Source organism: Tamandua tetradactyla, chromosome 7, assembly GCF_023851605.1.
Source record: "Tamandua tetradactyla isolate mTamTet1 chromosome 7, mTamTet1.pri, whole genome shotgun sequence".
NCBI lineage: Eukaryota > Metazoa > Chordata > Mammalia > Pilosa > Myrmecophagidae > Tamandua > Tamandua tetradactyla.
In genome coordinates this window covers 3,248,456-3,268,234 of record NC_135333.1, presented here as the reverse complement: position 1 = coordinate 3,268,234, position 19,779 = coordinate 3,248,456, and the positions used below count along the sequence as shown (strand labels likewise).

At 37.0% G+C, this 19,779-nt stretch overlaps 1 protein-coding gene across 4 annotated transcripts in view; it reads left to right on the top strand.

Annotated features, from left to right (window-relative positions):
• The window catches only part of PCNX2 (pecanex 2), a 460,152-nt gene that overhangs the window by 92,533 nt on the left and 347,840 nt on the right, over positions 1-19,779 (top strand). For 3 of the 4 annotated variants that reach the window (XM_077168358.1, XM_077168357.1, XM_077168354.1), the window contains exon 1: positions 803-1,173. The exons of the other annotated variant lie outside the window; for it this stretch is intronic. In XM_077168358.1, coding sequence (XP_077024473.1) covers positions 1,021-1,173 — 153 coding nt within the window. In that variant the 5' untranslated portion in view covers positions 803-1,020. Of the gene's footprint in view, positions 1-802; positions 1,174-19,779 lie in introns of those variants that run through there. 4 annotated transcript variants of the gene reach the window in all.

The following is a 19,779-nucleotide window of genomic DNA, read 5'->3' as shown; positions in this document are numbered from 1 at the left end:
AAATTGCTAATAATGAGGGCTGTTTTGGCTCATTCTAAGGAAAATTAGTTCCTGTTTATCTCTTCCCTTTCCAAATCTGCTCTCAGAAAAGAGTCTGAGATTTATCTACTGTAAATAATAAAATGCTCTAAGAAATAGTTAAACCTATAGCTCGGTTATTTCTTATAGTGGGTGTTCCTGTCTAAACATTAAAAAAAAAAAAAAAAAAAAAAAAAAAAAAAAGACTTAGAAGAATGTTTTAAACCGATTGATGCCCGGAATTATGCTCTAGAAAATATATGAAAAGACCAAAAAACCTAATCGAGACTCCTGAAATTACTCCAGGAAGCTAGTTGTTTTTAACCATCAATTTGGGCAACAGGGGTAGGGAAGCAGGAGAAAAGGTCAGTGTCAAAGGTGCAGATAGAGCTTAACAGAACGCTTGGGGTCAGCACTTGAGAATAAAGCCGTGCAGGCAGGGCTCAGGGTAAGAAATGCATAGTATTTGTTAACTATTTTGGTGCAGGCAGCAAAAAGAAAAGAAAAGGGTGAGGGTATGTGTCCTCATCTGTCTTTTCTGCATGAGAACATCCTTGATTTTTGACGCTTCACGCCCCTTGTAGGAGGAACTCGGGGGGTGGGGCGGAGGCAATAGGATAGAGGCTGGGAGAACGCACGTAAATCCTCCTCAGTCCCCTAGGAAAGGCCTATGGAGGGACTCGGGGGCGGGCGCAGGGAGGAGCCTCTGGAGCATCAGCAGCCGCCTCGGAGCACGATGGGAAAATCCTTCCTCCCTTGGACATGGCGCCCGTCTGCCCCGCAGCGGCGGCCGGCTCCGGCGCCGCGGTTCGCGGGTCGGGGCAGGAAAGCAGCTCCAGCTTCAGTCCTGTGGGAGAAGGAGGTGGAGGGGTCGGCGGCGGCGGCGGCGGCGGCACCGGCACCGCCCAAGTAACTCGGTGTTAAAACTGAGGGAGTCCGGTGACACGGGCTGGGACGGGCAGGGTGCCACTGGGTGCGGCCGGCCCCCAAGGCGCAGCGAGCATGGTGTCCCAGGTGCTCCAGCTGCTCCGGCAGGGCGTGTGGGCCGCGCTCACCGGGGGCTGGTACCACGATCCCGAGCAGAGCAAGTTCACTAATAGCTGCCACCTCTACCTGTGGCTGTTTCTGCTGCTGCTGCCCCTGACCCTGCACCTGGTGAGTAGGGAGGTCGGAGCCCTGGGAGATGGGGGGATAGAGGGAAGAGGAAAAAGGAACCCAAGACCTGTGGGTCTGCCTCATGATGGAAGTGATGGATAGTGATTCTTGAGAGGTGGAAGTGGGAAGATCTTCAGGAATTTGGAATAAAGGAAGTGCAAAGAAAGGGGGCATAGGGAAGTCACTGGAAGGGAAAGAAGTAGAAAGGACTTTGGGGACTCTGAGACACATTAAGAATTCATGTGGGATGCGAGGATGAGTCAGAGCCTTTACTGTGCTTGTGTCTGGGGACTGTTGAACCTATTTTTTAGATGGACAGTCCTAGTTCTGTTGAGTGGTTAGCTTGAGGTAATGTTTGCTATAAGATATTGTACATGGCTGCCAAAAGCAAAAATGAAATGTAAAAAGCAAACCTATTTCAGTTGTTGGTCTTTCTATTTTCCTTTGAGAAGGCAGTTTCAATTATCTATTACTCACCTTGCAATTTTTACACACTCTTAAGAACTCTGTAGAAAGTATAATAATGGATAAATCTAATTTACTTCATGCCAAACAAAATATTAGAGCACCTAGTTGAGGCCTGACACTTAGTAGGTTTATGTTAAGGGAGTGCTAGCTGCATAACCACATAGTTGATCTTAAGAAAATTAAATATACTAATCTAAACAATTATTAACTGTATTTGAAAAGCTTTACTGGTGCCAGTAGGTATTCCATGTCATAAAAATTTATGTGCCCAGAATCTAATTTTGATAAATCTCATGATGGACTTTATTCCTGAAACCTAATTCAATCATGTTCACCACAGCAAAAATCTTCAATGAGTTTACATGTCTGAAAGATTCCTGAATTGATATTCGAGGTTGTCCAGTTTACTTTTTTTCTGGAAGTTTATCCAAAGGGAAAGAACTCTGGCTCTGAAGTCTGTCTGGGTTAAATTTGGGGACCCATCTCTTAACTGTTCTGTAATCTTAGGGAAGCTATTAACCCTATCTGATTTTAATTTTTTTAATCTGTAAAATGAGAAGAAAAATAGTTATCAGATTCACAGGGTTGTTTGGGGTATTATATGAGATGATATATATAAAGCCATAGGCTTTATCTGACCTTAGAGTCAGACCTAGGTTTAAGTTTCAGTTCTGCCACCTATTAGCTATCTGACCTGATTTTTGACCTATTTAAGCCTTAGCTTTCTCATCCTTAAAATGGAGGTGATAATGACCACTTAATAGAAAAATTAAATGAAATGGTTTGTCGAAAGCACTCACAGAAACTGATCCATGGAGGCCTTTCAATGACTGTAAGTTTCCCCTCTTCTGTGACTTTGTACATTGCTTTTCCTCAGCCTGTTCAGATTCTGGTTCTGCCGCACACTAGATATGTGAGCTTGAGCAGGCTTCAGCAAGTTTCACCGTCCTTGTTTACAAAGAAAGTATAATAGTAATACCTTTCTTATAGGATGGATATGAGAATTAAATTAATACCCCTCAGTACCTTGCACAATAACAAGAGCTCAGTGCAGGCTAGTATTTTGTTGTTGTTGTTTGGTCTTGTATAAATTCTGATAGAACTATATAGACAATTGAAGATGTTCCTGTTCTGCCACTTATCAATTGTGTGGCCTTGTGGAAGGCACCTCACTTATCTAGGCCTCAGTTTTACCTGTAAAATGGGTTTCATTTGATATGGTTAGCAGCTGAGGCCCAGAAAGATTAAGCTCCTTCCTAAATTCACTGAGGTAGTAAGGTGGTAGAATTGGAAGTTCTAGTTGAGATCCTGTCCTTACAAGTCCTTGACCTTTACCACAGCACTATGCTGCCCAACATGATCTTCGTGAAAGTTTCTTTGAAATCTATGAAACGTAAGAGCCACATGAAGTGGAGATATGATCATCCTGGTGGCAGTATGGTTAGCCCTAGTGGAAGAAGAGATGAGTAGTGGAAAGAATGGAACAGAAGCTTTACATCTTTCAGGATCCCTGCTTTAAGCAGCCTAGGAAATTAAAACAATTACGTTATTATTTTTATATGAATTGAAGAATCCAGTTCACTTGGTGTTATTTCTTTCATATGAAAAGTAATACTTCTCAAGTGATTATTGTTTTCTGATTTTGTCTTTTATTAATTTTAAATATTACCCAACCTTATTCATTTTATCACTCTAAACCTCTTTTCCAGCATTATATGGAAGAAAAAACTGACTAGCTCCTAATAGTTTTTGGGTTTTTCCTTTTTTGGGATGGATTTTTCCCCTTTAACATTTATAATAATTATTATTATTGTAATTGGTAATAATGGTAGCTAATTTTTATTGGCCGCTTATGAACCAGGCACCTTTGTATATGTCATGCATAAATCAAATCATTTTGTCTTCACAACAACCCAATAAACTAGGCATTGTAGTTATTCCCATTTTGCAGTAGATGAAACTGGCACAAAGAAGTTAGTTAGCATGCATAAGGATACATGGTGAGTAATGATCTAACCAGAATTAGAACCCAAGCAGGTTATCTCTAGAGCTGGGGTTCTTAACCATTAGGCCATATCACCTCTAATACAGAGAACTTCACAGCATGTGCATGTATTTCCTGTACATTGGCATGAAGAGATACAACAACATGAAAATGTAGGAAAAAAGCACATAGTGAAATGTTAATTTCCCTCCTACACTTGTGTCTAGTACCCCACTAGAGCAATAATTGCTATAGACAACTTCCTGTGTGTTCTTCCAGTGATATTTTATACACATGTAAGTGAAATTTTGAATGTGAGGAGTCACAGGTTTAATCATAAGCAAGCTTTGTCTTTCACTGTGCCTTTAAATTTACTCTGTGAAGGAGTCTTTTCCCTACCCCTGGATGAAAACTTGGACAAGCCACATGACTTCTGTTAATTCAAGCCCTATGACTGCTTTAAGTAACAAAACACAGATGTTACTCAGATTTTAGAATGTCTAATTCCATTTAATTATCAAAGCATCAACCATTCAGTCACCTCTACATTTAAGAAGGAATATGGGGCAGGCATGTCTGCCTCTTTTCTTTCTCACCCTCCTCTTCTCTCACATACTGGTTGTTGTTTGTGACCCCTTTGGAATTTAGAGGTTGGTAAAGAGGTGATGGAAGGAGCAGGGATGTTCTTTCATTGACCGCATTGATTGTGAGCTGGCTTTGGACTCTGAGCATGGAACGTATTTATAGCAGACTCTCTCTGGTAAGATGCTTTCTCAGGTCCTTAAGACTAGTCTCCTTGACTGCTGTCTTACCTGCAGTTTCCTTGAGTAAACCTGCTGTGTCTCTATTCTGTCTGGTTGTTTTCTCCTCCCATGGTTTCTCAGAATTTGGCAATTCACCTGCAGCTTCCTTCTGGTGTAGTCCTCTCTGCTCCAGCAACCCTTTCAGACTCTAGTTAAAGCAAACTCATGCAGACTGTTTCATAAGTAGACCATGTGAACACCCATATATACTTTCCTCACAAAAACTCTGGGAGGGTGAGCTAAGCTCAGTATGACAACTTCTCCACACCTCCCTCAGAGCAGCTAGCCAGACGGTCTCTCATCTTTTAGCTCTTTTAGGAAAGAGTTAGACAGCAGTCTACTGTGTTTTCTACTCCTACCCACATTGTAGGGAACTCAGGGTTAGAATTATTGATCCCACTGAAGCCCTCCTCTCTTGAATGGAGCATCCTCCCCTTGTGGGTGCAACAACTTGGGACTTGCTGCATACCAATAGTCTTCTCCAAAAATCTTCACAAATCCTCTCATTCTGGAGTTTAGAGTCATATAATTTGTCCTCATAACCTATTTAGTAATTTCTTCATATGGTTTGTCCCATAAATTGCACTGGAATTTAATATAAATCCTACCTTGGCTCCTTAGTCAAACCTTAGAATTCAACATTTTGTTATATATATATATGCTAGAATTTATGTGTCTACATCCTTATTTTTCCACTTTACAGAATAGTTTGTAGATTATTTCATAAAAGTGCTACCTCATTTCTTTCAATGTCCACATAGTATTCCATTCTGTGAGTAAAGGATAGTTTATATGACTAGTGCCCTTTTGCAGAATATTTAGGTTATCAGATGATTTTTTTACCTAATGCTAAACTTTAGCTAGTTGAATTGATTTTCACTCAGTATTTGAACCCATTCTTGTCAGTTAGGATTTGAACACATATATTTCAATTAGTGCTAAAGTAACAAACAACTTCAAAATCTCTTTGACTTTACCAAATTTACTTTTTATTCATATTATATGTCCACTGTGGTCAGTGGGAAGTGGAGGCCATCATTAGCAGGGATGGCCCTGCTCATATAGTCAGTTATGTTCTGTAGTTGACAGAACATCCATTTTGTGGTAGCTGGGGACTCCTACTCTGCATAATCCTCATTCTATGACCCCAGTTAACAGGTAATCATTCTCTGAGTCATTGCCAGTCACTATGGTGGAAGGGGAATCAGATCATATGCAGGACATTAAAGCTTATACCCAGAAATGGCAACTGCCTCTTTCAGTCAGATATCTTTGGCCAAAGCAAGTTGCATAGTCACATTTAACTCCAAAGGGAAAGGAAAGTACATTCCTAACATGTGCCAGGAGAACAATTGGTAATATTTTTTTGGAATCACATACGTCTATAACAGACTAAGGGCCAGGGGTTCTGCTGTATACTGGGGGAAACAACAGGGAACAAGATAGGTTGGCATCACCCCTTATTCTAGTTTGCTAGCTGCCTGAATGCAATATACCAGAAACAGAAAGGCTTTTAAAGAGGGGAATTTAATAAGTTGCTAGTTTAGAGTTCTAAGGCCAAGATAATGTCCCAATTACAACAAATCTATAGAAATGTCCAATGAAAGGTATCCAGGGAAAGATACCTTGGTTCAAGAAGGCCGATGAAGTTCAGGGTTTCTCTCTCAAGTGAGAGGCACATGGCAAATACAATCAGAGTTTTTCTCTTATCTGGAAAGGCACATGGTGAACACAGTCAGGGTTCCTCTCATCTGGAAGGGCACATGGTGAACAGGGCATCATCTTTCCTGGCTTCCGGTTTCCTGAAGTTCCCTGGGAGGCATTTTCCTTCTTCATCTCCAAAGGTCACTGGCTAATGACTCTCTGCTTCGTGGTGCTGCAGCATTCTTTGCTCTCTCCAAATCTCCCATTCTCCAAAATGCTTCCTCTTTTATAGGACTTCAGAAACTAATTAAGACCCACCCAAATGGATGGAGACATGTCCTGGCCTAATCTAGCTTAACAACCACTCTTGATTAAATCACATCTCCAGGGAGATGATCTGCTTACAGTTTCAAACATACAGTATTGAATAGGGATTATTCTGCCTTTATGAAATGGGATTTAGATTAAAACATGACTTTTCTAGAGTCCATACAGCCTTTCAAACCAGCACACCCCTTATGAAATTAGGGGATAAAGATATATAAATATTATTAACACAATGACAGTTGTTAAAGTGAGGAAAGTACAAGGTGCTATGTAGTAAATTTTGCCTTTGGTATTTAGGAAAGGCTTCCCAAAGGCAGTAACTTCTAATCTGACCACCTAAAGGAGGCTAGCCAAGCAAAGATGGGTAGAGGAGGTACCCTACCTAGAGAAGTATCTGAAGCAAGGGAACAATATGTAAAACAGAGTCTAGCTAATTTAAATAATTAAAATTTCAGTGTGTTGGAGCCTACAAAGGGAGGTATTAGCACGGATGAGAATAAAAATATCACAAAAGGAATTTTAGCCAACCTAAATTTGCTTAATCCTGAAGACAGTGGAGAGGCATTGAAGGGTTTTAAGCAATAGCATGGCATGAATACATTTATGATTTGGAAAATTTCTCACTACAGTTTGGAGAATAGATTAGAGACGTAGTGCAAGAAATATGCTGCTGGTCGGTACTCTGGTCTTATATTCCATTAAAAAAATACCTTTTCCAGTATTTCAGATTTACAGAATTGGTTGGTGTCACATTGTCAGGATTGCCTGAGTTTAATGTGTCCCCAGGTTCTGTGGCTTATTATTTATTACACCTCATGTTATTATCTTGTTTTTCTGGTTCCTGACCGACTTCTTTTCCAGACCATCTTTGGCTGAATTGAGGCTAGAGGGTACATGAGCATGGTCTGGAAATGGGAGCTCCAGGTGAGGAGTGAATGGAGCAAAGAATGGGCTGAACTAAGTCAGAACAAATAATGCTGATCTTATTTTTAGTTACTGAGAGGAAAGTCACTAGATTCCAGAGTGTTCCCCTGGCCTTCTCTTGTAAAAGATGTGATGAGTTTTGTTCTCATTGATACCCTTTTTCATTGAGCTTATGGCAGTTTACTTCTACCTTTATTAAAGAAGCTGTGTCATTCTGTGATTATTGTAGTTCGTTGTGTATCTGTCCTTTCATTCATTCATCTTAGTGAGGCTCATTGTGTGCCAGGCAGTTGATTGAATTGACAAGTCTGCTAAAGCCCTGCCTTCATGAAGCCTGCAGCCTGGTGGCGAAGATAGAATATATGGAAAAAAATAAAGGAAAGATTTTATAAATTGTGATAAGTGCTCTAGTAGAAAAATGTGAGAGGCTTCTTTTTTTTTTTACTTTTTTAAAATTAGTTTTTAAATTTTTAAAAAAATACCAAAAAAGCACCAAACAAACACAAACATTCTTAACTTTTGATCCTTCTGTTCTACATATATAATCAGTAATTCACAGTATCATCACATAGCTGCATATTCATCACCATGATCACTTCCCAGAACATCTACATCTATCCAGAAAAAGAAACAAAAAGAAAACAGAAAAAAGTTCATATATACCATACCCCTCACCCCTCCCTTCCACTGATCACCAGCATTTCAAACTAAATTTATTTTAATATTTGTTCCCCCTATTATTTATCCCTATTCCATATGTTCCAGTCATCTGTTGATAAGGTAGATAAAAGGAGAATCAGATAGAAGACTCCCACGACCACACAGTCACACTGTGAAAGCCACACCACTGTACAACCATCTTCAAGAAACGTGGCTACTGGAACACAGCTCTGCATCCTCAGGCAGTCCCCTCCAGCCTCTCCATTACACCTTGACTAACAAGGTGATATCTATTTAATGCTCAAGAATAACCTCCAGGACAACCTCCCAACTCTGTCCAGAATCTCTCAGCCACTGACACTCTACTTTGTCTCATTTCACTCTTCCCCCACCCTGGTCTAGAAGGTTCCTGCAATCCCCTCATGCTAAGTCTCAGCTCATTCTAGGGGTTTTGAGAGACTTCTTTTGATAGGGTGGTCAGGAAAGGCGATTGACTTTTTAGCTGAAATCTCATGGATGAGAATGGGTCAGCCATACAGAGAGCTTCAGGAAGAGCACTCCAGGCCAAGAGAGAAGCAAGGGCAAAAAGCTTTCTGTTGAGACGGTCTGGCACATTCTAGGAAACACTGGAAGGCCATTTTGGCAAGAGTGTAGTGGATAACTGACCAGAGGACAGTGGGATAAGTTTGGGGAGTTTGGCAGGTCTGGCTCACATGGACCTTATAGACCATGAGAAAGAGTTTGAATTTTATTCTCAGTATAGTGCGATACCACAGAAGGGTATCTTCTTTAGCAAGGTTTACTTTTTTATCCCCTAGTTTTTACTTAGAAAAGTTTTCCACTGTGGAAATGTTGCAAGAATAGTACAATGAATGCTATATACCCTTTCTTAGATTCACCAGTTCTTAACATTTTCCCACATTTGCTTTATTGCTTTCTTTATATATTTATACACTATTTTGCTGTACCATTTAAGAATAAATTGCAGACCTCAAGACACCTCCCCTCTCCTCAAATACTTCAGTATATATCTCTTAAGAAAAAGGGCATTCTCCTATATAATTACCACCCTCAAAAAATTATTGTTGATATAATACTATTACCTAATATATATATAATTAAGGGTCATACATTGCCTTTATTTGCCATGTCACTTAATTGTCTTTTATTCTAAAACATGTTTCCCAAGCCTTTTGCTTTTCTTTTATGATACTGAAAGTTTTTTGCAGAATGTTCCTTCATTTGTGTATGTCTGATTCCTTCCTTGAGATTAGATGCATGACTATGCAGTTTTTGGCATGAATTTTGTATAAGTAATGTTTTGTTCTTTGTGTGCATCACATCAGAGTGCATATAATTTCATTTCTCTCCTCTTAGAGGTAATGTTATTTGGTCATTGGTTATGATGGTATCTGCCAGATTTCTTTATTATAAAAGTATACCTATTTTTCCCTTAGTATTTAGTAACTTAACTGTGGGTTTAAATTTTAAGACTGATATTATATTCTTCCATAAAGTTTTCATCCAGTGGTTGTAGCATAAATTCATGATTCTTACCTAAAATGATTATTAGAATGGTGATTTTTCTATTTGTAATTTTCTTCCTACATTTATTCATTTGGATTCTTCTGTAGAGAGCTTTCCTTTTTTTTCCTGCCCATAAATTTTGTCCCTATTGTTATGGGCTTATGGACTTATTTTTTAATTCGAAGGTTTAGAATCCATTCATTTTTCATTTTTATTTATTTATTTTTAATTTTTTATTAGGGAATTTGCTGGTTTACAGAAAAATCATGCAGAAAGTACAGAGTTCCCATATACCCCTAGTTTTTCTTATTTTTAACACTCTGTGTTAGCATGGTACCTTTGTTACAATTGATGAAACAATATTATTATAATTATACTATTATCTATAGCCTATATTTGCATTAGGGTTCAGTGACTGTCTGGTACAGTTCTATATATATTTTTTAATTTTCATTCTAGAAATATATATATATTCCTAGAATGAAAACTTTATATATATACATATGAAACCTAAAATTTCCCCTTTTAATCACATTCAAATATATAATTTAGTGCTGTTAATTAAGTTTATAATGTTGTGCTCCCATCAGCATCATCCATTACCAAGACATTTCCATACTTTTCCAGAGACTCTGTACCAATTAAACATTAATTCCCCATTCATTACCCCTACCCCAGCCCCCAGAAACATATATTCTAGTTTCTGACTCTATGAATTTGTTTATTCTAATTCTATCATATGTGCATTCATACATCATTTGTCTTTTTGTATCTGGCTTATTTCACTCAACGTGTTGTCTTCAAGGTTCATCCGTGTTTTCATACATATCAGGACCTCATTCCTTTTGATGGCTGAATAATATTCCATTTTATGTATACATATCACATTTTGTTTATCCATTCATCTCGGATAGACAATTGGGTGGCTTCCATCTTTTGGCAATTGTGAATAATGCCACAATGAACATTAGTATGCAAATCTTTGTTCAAGTGTCTGCTTAATTCTTTTGATTGTATACCTGGAAGTGGGATTGCTGGGTCATGTGGTAATTGTATACTGAACTTTTTGAGGGCTACAAAACTGTTTTCCATAGTGACTACCGTTTTACATTCCTACCAATAATGAACAAGTGTCCCTATTTCTCCACATCCTCTTCAATATTTGTTATTTTGGGGGGTTCATTTTTTTAATAATGGCTAACCTGGTGTATGATATGGTATCTTATTGTAGTTTTAGATTTGTATTTCACAATTGGCTAATAATGTTGAACATATTTTCATATACTTTTTAGCCATTCGTATATCTTCTTTGAAGAAATACCTAGTCAAGTCTTTTGCCCATTTTTGATTTGATTGTTTGTCTTTTCATTGTTAAGTTGTAGGATTTATTTATATATTCTGGATAGTAGACCCTTAAAAGGTTATGTGGTTTCGAAAATTTTCTCCTAATCTATAGGGTTTTCTTTTATTTTCATGATGTAGTCTTTCGAGGCACAATTTTTTTTTATGAAGTCCCATTCATCTATGTTTTTGCTTGTGCTTTTGGTGTAAAGACATCCATTCATTAAAAAAAATTTTTTCTTGTAAGATATAACAGATATACAAAACAAAGAAAAAAAAAAGCAATAGTTTTCAAAGCACACTTCAACACGTAGTTACAGAACAGATCCCAGAGTTTGTCATAGACTACCATTTGACTGTCTCAGAATTTTCCTTCTAGCTGCTCCAAAACACTGGAGACTATAAGGAATATTGGTGTAGTAATTCAGCAGGCATACTCATTTGTTAAATCCCATTTTTCTCTGTTGTATGTTCTCCTTTTTAAAAAAAATATTTTTTTTGAGAATCTTCACACACATACAGTCCATCCACAGTATACAATCAATGGCTCACAATGTCATCACTTAGTTGTGTATTCATCATCATGATCATTTTTAGAACATTTACATGGCTCCAAACAATGAATAAAAAGAAAAAAGAAAACATTCATTCATCCCATACCCCTTACCCCTCCCTCTCATCAATCGCTAGTATTTCAATCTACCCAATTTTTTTACCCCTTATTCCTCGCTATTATTTATTTTTCCTTATTTTTTAAAATTCATCTCTCCATACCCTGTATAAAAGGAACATCAGACATAAAGTTTTCACAATCACATGGACATGCTGTAAAAGCTATATAGTTATACAATTGTCTTCAAGAATCAAGGCTACTTGAACACAGTTCAACAGTTTTAGGTACTTCCCTCTGGCCACTCCAATAAACCATAAGCTAAAAAGGAATATCTATATAATGTATAGATATCTATATAATGTATAAGAATAACCTCCAGGAAAACCTCTTAACTCTATTTGAAATCTCTTGAAGTTTTCAAAGTTGAAATGCAACTTTGTCTCATTTCTCCCTTACCCCTTTTAGTCAAGAAGTCTTTCTCAACCCCATGATACCAGGTCCCAGCTCATCCTTCAAGTCCTGTCCGACCTTGCCAGGAAGATTTACACCCCGGGAGTCATGTCCCATGTAGGGGAGAGGGCAGTGAGTTCAACTACTGAATTGGCTTTGATAGAGAGGTCAAACCGAGCAACAGAAGCGGTTCTCTAGGGGTGACTCTTAGTCATAATTATCAGTAGGCTTAGCTTCTCCTATGCAGGAATAAGTTTTATAGGATCAAACTCAAAGATCACAGGTTCAGTCTATTGAATTGGTTGTCCCCACTGCTTGCGAAAATATCAGGAATTCCTTAGATATGGAAGTTTAATATTTCTTCTGTTCTCTCCAGTTTCCCACAGGAACTTTGCAAATACTTTTTTTTCTCTGCCCAAGTTACCCTGGGATATATCAGAGCATCACACTAACCTGAACAAACCAACAATATCTCATGCCCTATTCAAGATTCCATATAATTATGGTATTCAAATAAACTGACCATATGAGTTAAATTAGATAATGCACTACCCAAAATGTAAACTTTGCAGCAAATCAACATCTCTCCTTTTGGTCACACACAGAAGTTGAAGTTTTAAAATATGGACCATATCATCCTTTACCTTGTATTCTGATTTACCTTAGTCTTACCTTATATCAGCTTCAGTCATATCTCTAGTTGGAGTCTGATCACTTTTTCAACTTTTTTAACAGTTGCTGAATGGGGTAATGCTGACTTTCATAGCTTCGGAGCTCTAACTCTGAGTCTCAGTTATCATGTTAATACCCGATGTTTCAGGGAATGATCAGGTTATACACAAATAGCTCATTAACACTTTTGATGTTCAGATTATTTCAAAGTTGGCCAGTGGGAGCCTCTCAAAGTAAGAGAGAGAAAGAAAGATTATTCTGATACCTCCAATTCCAATCCAGCACCAAAGGATTTTTCTTCTCACCAACTTAACATTTATATCTCCTTTTCCCACAGTAAGAACTCTGGTTCCCAGTTCATCATTAATGAGTTTTCTCTTGATTAATTTTGTTGTTGTAGTTGGTTCTCTTCTGTGGTTGTATTATCAATTTGGATATAGCTAGGTGGGTATACAATTTTATTTTCCCCCATCATTGTTGATTTAATTTTTTTTTTAAGTAAAAAACATGAACGTGGTTCAAAAATACTACATTAAAAAGATGGTGAAATCACTTTTTCAAAAAGTGTTTCTTGCTTCTTGGTGGAAAGTAGATTAGAAAAAGGATAAAAATAGAAATGGGATGTTCAGACACCATTTTAATACTTCAGTCAAGAAATGATGGTGGCAGTAAAAATGGATAGCTATAGGTATATTAGTGTTATAGTTTGATAGAATTTGGTGTTTCACTTTAGGGAGATGAAAGAGTGAGGATGATGGATAAATCAAGGATGGTTCCTAATGATCTGATTTATATAGCATTGGCTAAGATGGGGAAGAATAATGTACAGAGGACAGTTGTGAGAAGGAGTGGGAAACTCAGCATCTAATTTTGGATAAGCTATTTGGAGCTACACTTTATATATAAAAATGGAGATTTTTGAGTCAGCAGTTAGATATCAGCGTGAGAACCTAAAGGCAATTTAAAGTAGATATGAAAATTTGAAAATCATCACTTTGGTGATTTTATTTATAACCATGGGACTGAGTGAGATCTCCTAGGTAAAATGAGTGGAAAGAAAAAGAGAGAAGGGCTAAGCAGCAAAGTCTGAGATGGGGGGTAGAAGCCAGATTGCTGTGAGTTTAAGAAACCATGGGAAATGAAGAAATAGAGACAGAGAACTGCTTGTAAGGCAATTCTTTCTTTCAAGGAGCAGAGAAATGGCACAACATCTGGAGAGAGATTTTTGAGTCAAGGGAGGCGTATCCCTCACCCAAGTTCAGTGGGTCCTTGAGGGTCTGGGCTGCTTTCTGTTTATCTTTGGGGGCCCCCTGGATCCTGATGCGGTGCTTTGTGTATCGTAGATAAACAAATCACTTCTTCCCATTAATAGAGTATAACCCAGTAAACGAAGGCATAGTTTTGGTGTCGTTTGGTATGTAACAGGCTGCGGTTAGGCCTGTTTTCAGTATACTAACCACAATAAAGTGGCCAGGATACAGCCAACTAGAATTGGAACTTGATCACCTAGACATTACTCCTTGTATTGGCTTGCCTCAACGTTCAAATTGCCATTGTTCCCAAGATAACCCTTGTTGATTATTTTATTTACAAATTATGTATTTCTTTGTGATATTTCATATAATACTTTCTGTAAACTTTTCCATGCATGGAAAACTTGGATTTTAAAAAATTATAGACAAGAGAGTCAAATTAAAATGATTTTTACTGCATATCAATATTGATTACTCTTAAACTGGGAAATATAGAAGTTTTGGTCTGAGGGACCTTAAGAATTTTCTTATTTCTTATCTCTGATATATATATTTATATTAGATTCTGTATATGCTTCAGTTGCTTCCCCAAAACATTTATGATCTCAAACAAAATCCAGAAAATTTATACTTATTTCCCATTAGTCTTCCTTGTTTTTCTTCATAATTTATCCTTGTTTTCAAGATTGCAACTATGTACTTAATAATCAAGGAAGAGGTATCCTTGAAAATGAGAAATATCCTTTGAGAAAACCTTGAAACAAATACATCGCTCAGAAAATAGTTGTCTGATTGGTTTCATAATTTTTTCCTTATAATATGTCTAAACCTCTGACTATGCAGGCAATAAAAACATTTACTCTATTGTTCTTTGCACCATTTCAAAACACTATGTATGAATTTATTATTTCATAGTACTGATAGATGATGGGTAGATGATAATGATCATGATAATAATGAATTATATTAACATTATTATGTTAGTGCTCATTATGTACCATATACTGAATTAATCATTTTATGTTTATTATTTGTTTAATCCTTATAATAGTCCTGTTAGCTACCTGTTATTCTCATTTAGCAGATGAAATGGCAGTTTAGGAAAGTTAAATAACTTTCCCAAGGTCTTACAGTAAAAAAATTGAGAAAATTTGCATTTGACACACATTACTATCATAAATATTCACTTATTCACTAATATTTTTAAGCAATACATGCTGGACATCATGCTAGGTGTTGAAAGTACAGTAGAGAATAAGAAAGATTTGGCCCCTTCCCCCATGGATTTTACATTTACATAGCTTTTATGAGTAAATAAGTATCAATAAGAAAAGCAAAAATACCTTATAAAGTGGCATAGACAATTGAAAAAGTAATATATATGGCAAATAAACATGCTAAAATTACTTTGCTGATCACCAATGAAGTACATATGAAAATAATGTGTTTTAGACATATAAGATAGCAATGCTATAAAAGATAATATCGAATGTTGTCTAAATAAATAGCCATTCTTGAAAATTTAGAGGGATATGAGGTGAGTAATGGAAGCAATATCTGTAATAACAAAAGACTAGAAACAGATGTTCAATGATAGAGAACTGGTTGAATGAACTATGGCACATCCACGTTGTGCAACTGTAAAAAAATGAGAAAATTGAATACTATGGAATGATCTCCAGAATCTACTATTAAGTGAAAAAAAGAGTTTAAGTTATGTATATGCTAAAAAGGGGAAGGAAATATGAAGCATACATACATTGCTTATATCTTCATAAAATATATAATGAAAGGATAGATCAAAAGCTAACTCTGATGGTTTGAAGCTATTTTGTACCCCAGAAAAACCATGTTCTTCTAGTTCAATAGTGTGGGTGCAGACCTCTTTTGGGTGGGACCTTTTGATTAGGTTTTATCCATGGAGATGTGACCCTCCCAATTCGAGGTGGGTTTTAATCCTTTTACTGGAGTCCTCTATGAAAAGAATAGAAAGCAGAAAACATAGAGCTCAGAGCCAACACAGAGAGTAGAGAAATGAAACCAAGTGAAGGACACAGAGGGAGAGAGACACTTGGAGAAAATGCTCTGGGAGATGCTAAGCTAAAATGAAATCCAGAGTTTGCCCCAGAGAAGGGAGAGAAGAACCATAGACACTAAGAGAAAGAAAAACAACCCAGGTGTGAAGGACCCACAGGAGCTGAGAGAGGCATTTTCGAAACCAACCCAGGTGAGAAGGACCAGCAGACGCAACCATGTGCCTTCCCATGTGACAGAGAAACTCCAAATGTGATTGGCCTTTCTTGAGTAAATCTATCCTCTTGTTGATGGCTTAATTTGGACATTTGCATGGACTTAGAAGTGTACATTTTTAACCTAATAAATCTCCTTTGTAAAAGCCAATCCATTTCTGATATGTTGCATTATGGCAGCATTAGCAAATTGGAATACTGGCTAAAATAAATATTACCTATGTAGAGAAAGAAAGAATATGGGGAGCATGATGGATAGAAACATGGAAAAAACTTGTTTTGTGGTTTGACTTTGTAACTATTTAATTTATTTTCATATTCTAAAAACGACGTTAAATTTTTAAAAAATCCCTAAAATTCACAACAGTAATAAAAACAAAATATTAAGTTGGTGGCATACCAAAGCAAAAACTACTTCAAATGACTTTCAACTCTAAATTTCTAGTCCTGCTTGGATATATCCTAAAGGCAAAAAGATCACAAATATATTATATTGTTGTTGTGTTTAGTAATCTTATTGTTAGCAATAAGATTTTATATTCTAATTTTGAAATTATTAGATATTTATCAAAATGTGAAGGAAATAAGTAATTATGTTAGTATCTTTATAATCAATGACATCAAGTATTAAGAGAAGACAGATACAAATGTAAAATTAAAGAAGTTATGTAAAACTTGTAATCTATAACTGAATTGAAAATATCAGTCTGAACTGATGTTTTTTTTCTAAAAATACATATTTTATAGCTTTTCTATTAAAAAAAAAACCTGGAAATAATGATGACACAATAGGAATGAACAGAGCAAGCACTTATGATCTGTAAGCCATTTCCTTCTAAAAGGAAGTAGGGCTCTGTTTTAGTTTGTAAAAGCTGCCAAAATGCAATATACCAGAAATGGAATGACTTTTAAAAGGGAAAATTTATTAAGTTGCAAATTTACAATTCTAAGGCTGTGAAAATGTCCAAACTAAGGCATCCAGAAAAAGATACTTTCATTCAAGAAAGGCAAAGGGGTCCAGAGACCCTCTCTTAGCTGAAAAGGCACATGGTGATGTCTGCTAGCTTTCTCTTCTCATTTCATAAGGCTTCCTGAGGCATTTTCCTTCTGCCTCTCCAGAGGTCTCTGGTTGTGTGGGTTCTATTGGTTCTGGTGGCTGTTTCCAAAAATGATTCTCAATTACTGATTGCATATGTAGAATGGTATGATTTCTAAATGTTGGGTTAATTTCTTTTTTTCCGTTAATTAATAAAAAAAAAAATGATTCTCAAAGGGCTCCAGTAAGCAACCCCATCTTGACTGGGTGAAGACACATCTCCATAGAAACCATCTAATCAAAACTTACCACATCTCCAGGGAAACAATAAAAAAGATCCCACTCAGCAATATTGAACGAGAGTTAAAGAACTTGGCTTTTCTAGGGTACACAACAGATTCAGACTGGCACAGGCTCTTTGGAGAAATGGCTCCTTCAAAGACTGGGGCAGAAAATGCACAAGAGTTAGAGCCTAAAAGCAAAGAAGATTTTGAAGACTAATAGGGTCATGTTAAAAGGATATGGTACATAAATGTTTATAGCATCATTATTCAAAATAGCAAGACAGTGGAAATAATGCAACTGTCCATCAACTGATGAATAGATAAACAAAATGTGGCATTTCCATCCAGTGGAATACTATTTAGCAATTAAAAGGAGTGAAGTACTGATATATCTACAGCATGGATGAACCTTGTAAACATTATGCTAAGTGAAAGAATCCCATCACAAAACACCACATATTATATAGATTCCTTTTGTATTAGGTGTCCAAAATAGACAAATCTATAGAGACAGAAAGTAGAAGGAATATAAAGTAGAAAGTATGACTGGGGAGAATGGAAGGATTTGTGCATTATAGCTAAAGTGCATGTTTTGGGGGCAGGGAATGATAAAATGTTCTAAAATTATAAGATTGTGGTGATGGTTGCACAACTCTGAATATACTAAAAACCATTTAATTGTATGCTTTAAACTGGTGAATTGAATGGTGTGTGAATTATATCTCAAGAAACTATTAGGAAAAAATGGGTCAATTTAAGCCCTAGTGAAATCACAATACTAAAGGTAGACATTTGGGGGTGGGTCCATCTTATAGGAGGAGGAGAGATAAATGCTGTTATATGAAAGCCGCACCAGCTGTCTAAAAGGGCTCATCTCTGACACCTGGAGTTGCAATATATTAGTAGCAAGACTTACTTGTACACCTGCAACTTGGTTGTGGTTGGCTCCAGAATGGGATGGAGCAGAGGACATCCAGCTATGAAGGACTGAAGAAGCAGGGGAATTGCTACTTCCCCTGCCCATTCCTGCCACCAGGCATAAGTTTTCAAAGGAAGATCTTTCTTTTTTCCATGCTGACTCTTGGGATTGGGATCCATGATCTTCCCTTTCCACCATGGTGGTAAACTCCCTCTCGAGGTGCTGGTCTCATGGACATGAAGTTTCTGCTGCAGGATTCTCTTTCCCCTCCATATATCCCACATTTTTCAGATCAAGAAGAACTGAACAGTCCTAGTAAGCAGTCAGTCTTGGAGTCCTGACACTTTGCCATGATTCAGCTACTGCTTGTCAAGCTTTTCCCTTCTTAGCTTTGTCAGCATCTAAGGAAGGCACAGTTTGTTCTGCCACTGTTTGTGGAGTGGCAGATGGGTGAGAGGGAGGTCAGAGTCCAGCATTCTTGCTGAAGTCAAGAAAGGCCAAAATGTTTACTCTGTGCCAGGCTCTGTGGGATTTGCAAAGTGTAGACTTAACCCTTGTGTTTACAGAGTTTATAATTTATTGAAAGGGAAGTCTATAAAAGTGTAATTACCTGAGTATCATACATAATAGCTAATTTGAAAATGAGTGCTTAACACATAGTATCCACTCAATTATTTACTAATTAACTGATCAAAATAGAACAATAAATATAGCCTGTGTTGTAGAGAAGAAAATTGTATCCTGAATTTTTGCTTCTTTTACTTGACATTATTTCTTGGTATTCTTTATTTGGCTCTGTTTACCCTGTTCCTTAAACATACCTTCTCTTCAAATTTATCTGAAACTTATTTCATTACCTTCTCTGTCCTTTGGAGAGTCAAGTTACTCTGATGACTTCACCTGTTACATCTATGCTAATGATATATGCCCCTGGTATCTGCCCTCACCTAGAACCGTGCCTCATCTTTGAAATACTCCTAAAGATTTGGAGAAGGATCAAAGGAGAAGGGGGTGTTATAACAGAGAAAATAGGATTTAAGAAATGAGTTTGCCTGCTGAATCACTGTGTTGACATTTCTTTTAGCCTCCAATGTTTTGGAGCAGCTAGAAGAAAAATCTGAAACAGTGGAATGGTAACCCATAACAAACTCTGAAATTATTGGTTTTCCTTCTTTTCTTTGTATATATGTTATATTTCATGTTTTAAAACATTTAAGAATACTTGTTGAATATGTGAAAGGCTAAATGAACCCTTTATGACTTCATCTTACTATGAGCAGTGACCTTGTTTGAAAGAATGAAATTTGAACTTGAGAGACATGATAGAAGGAGAATCAGTGGGATCTGTGATGGTCTGGTCTTGCTTATTCATTAACCACCCTTCTTCAATCCACAGTACCTGATGTAGTGAATCAGATGTCCTTATTTTCAGTTGAAAAATGTCATGCATAC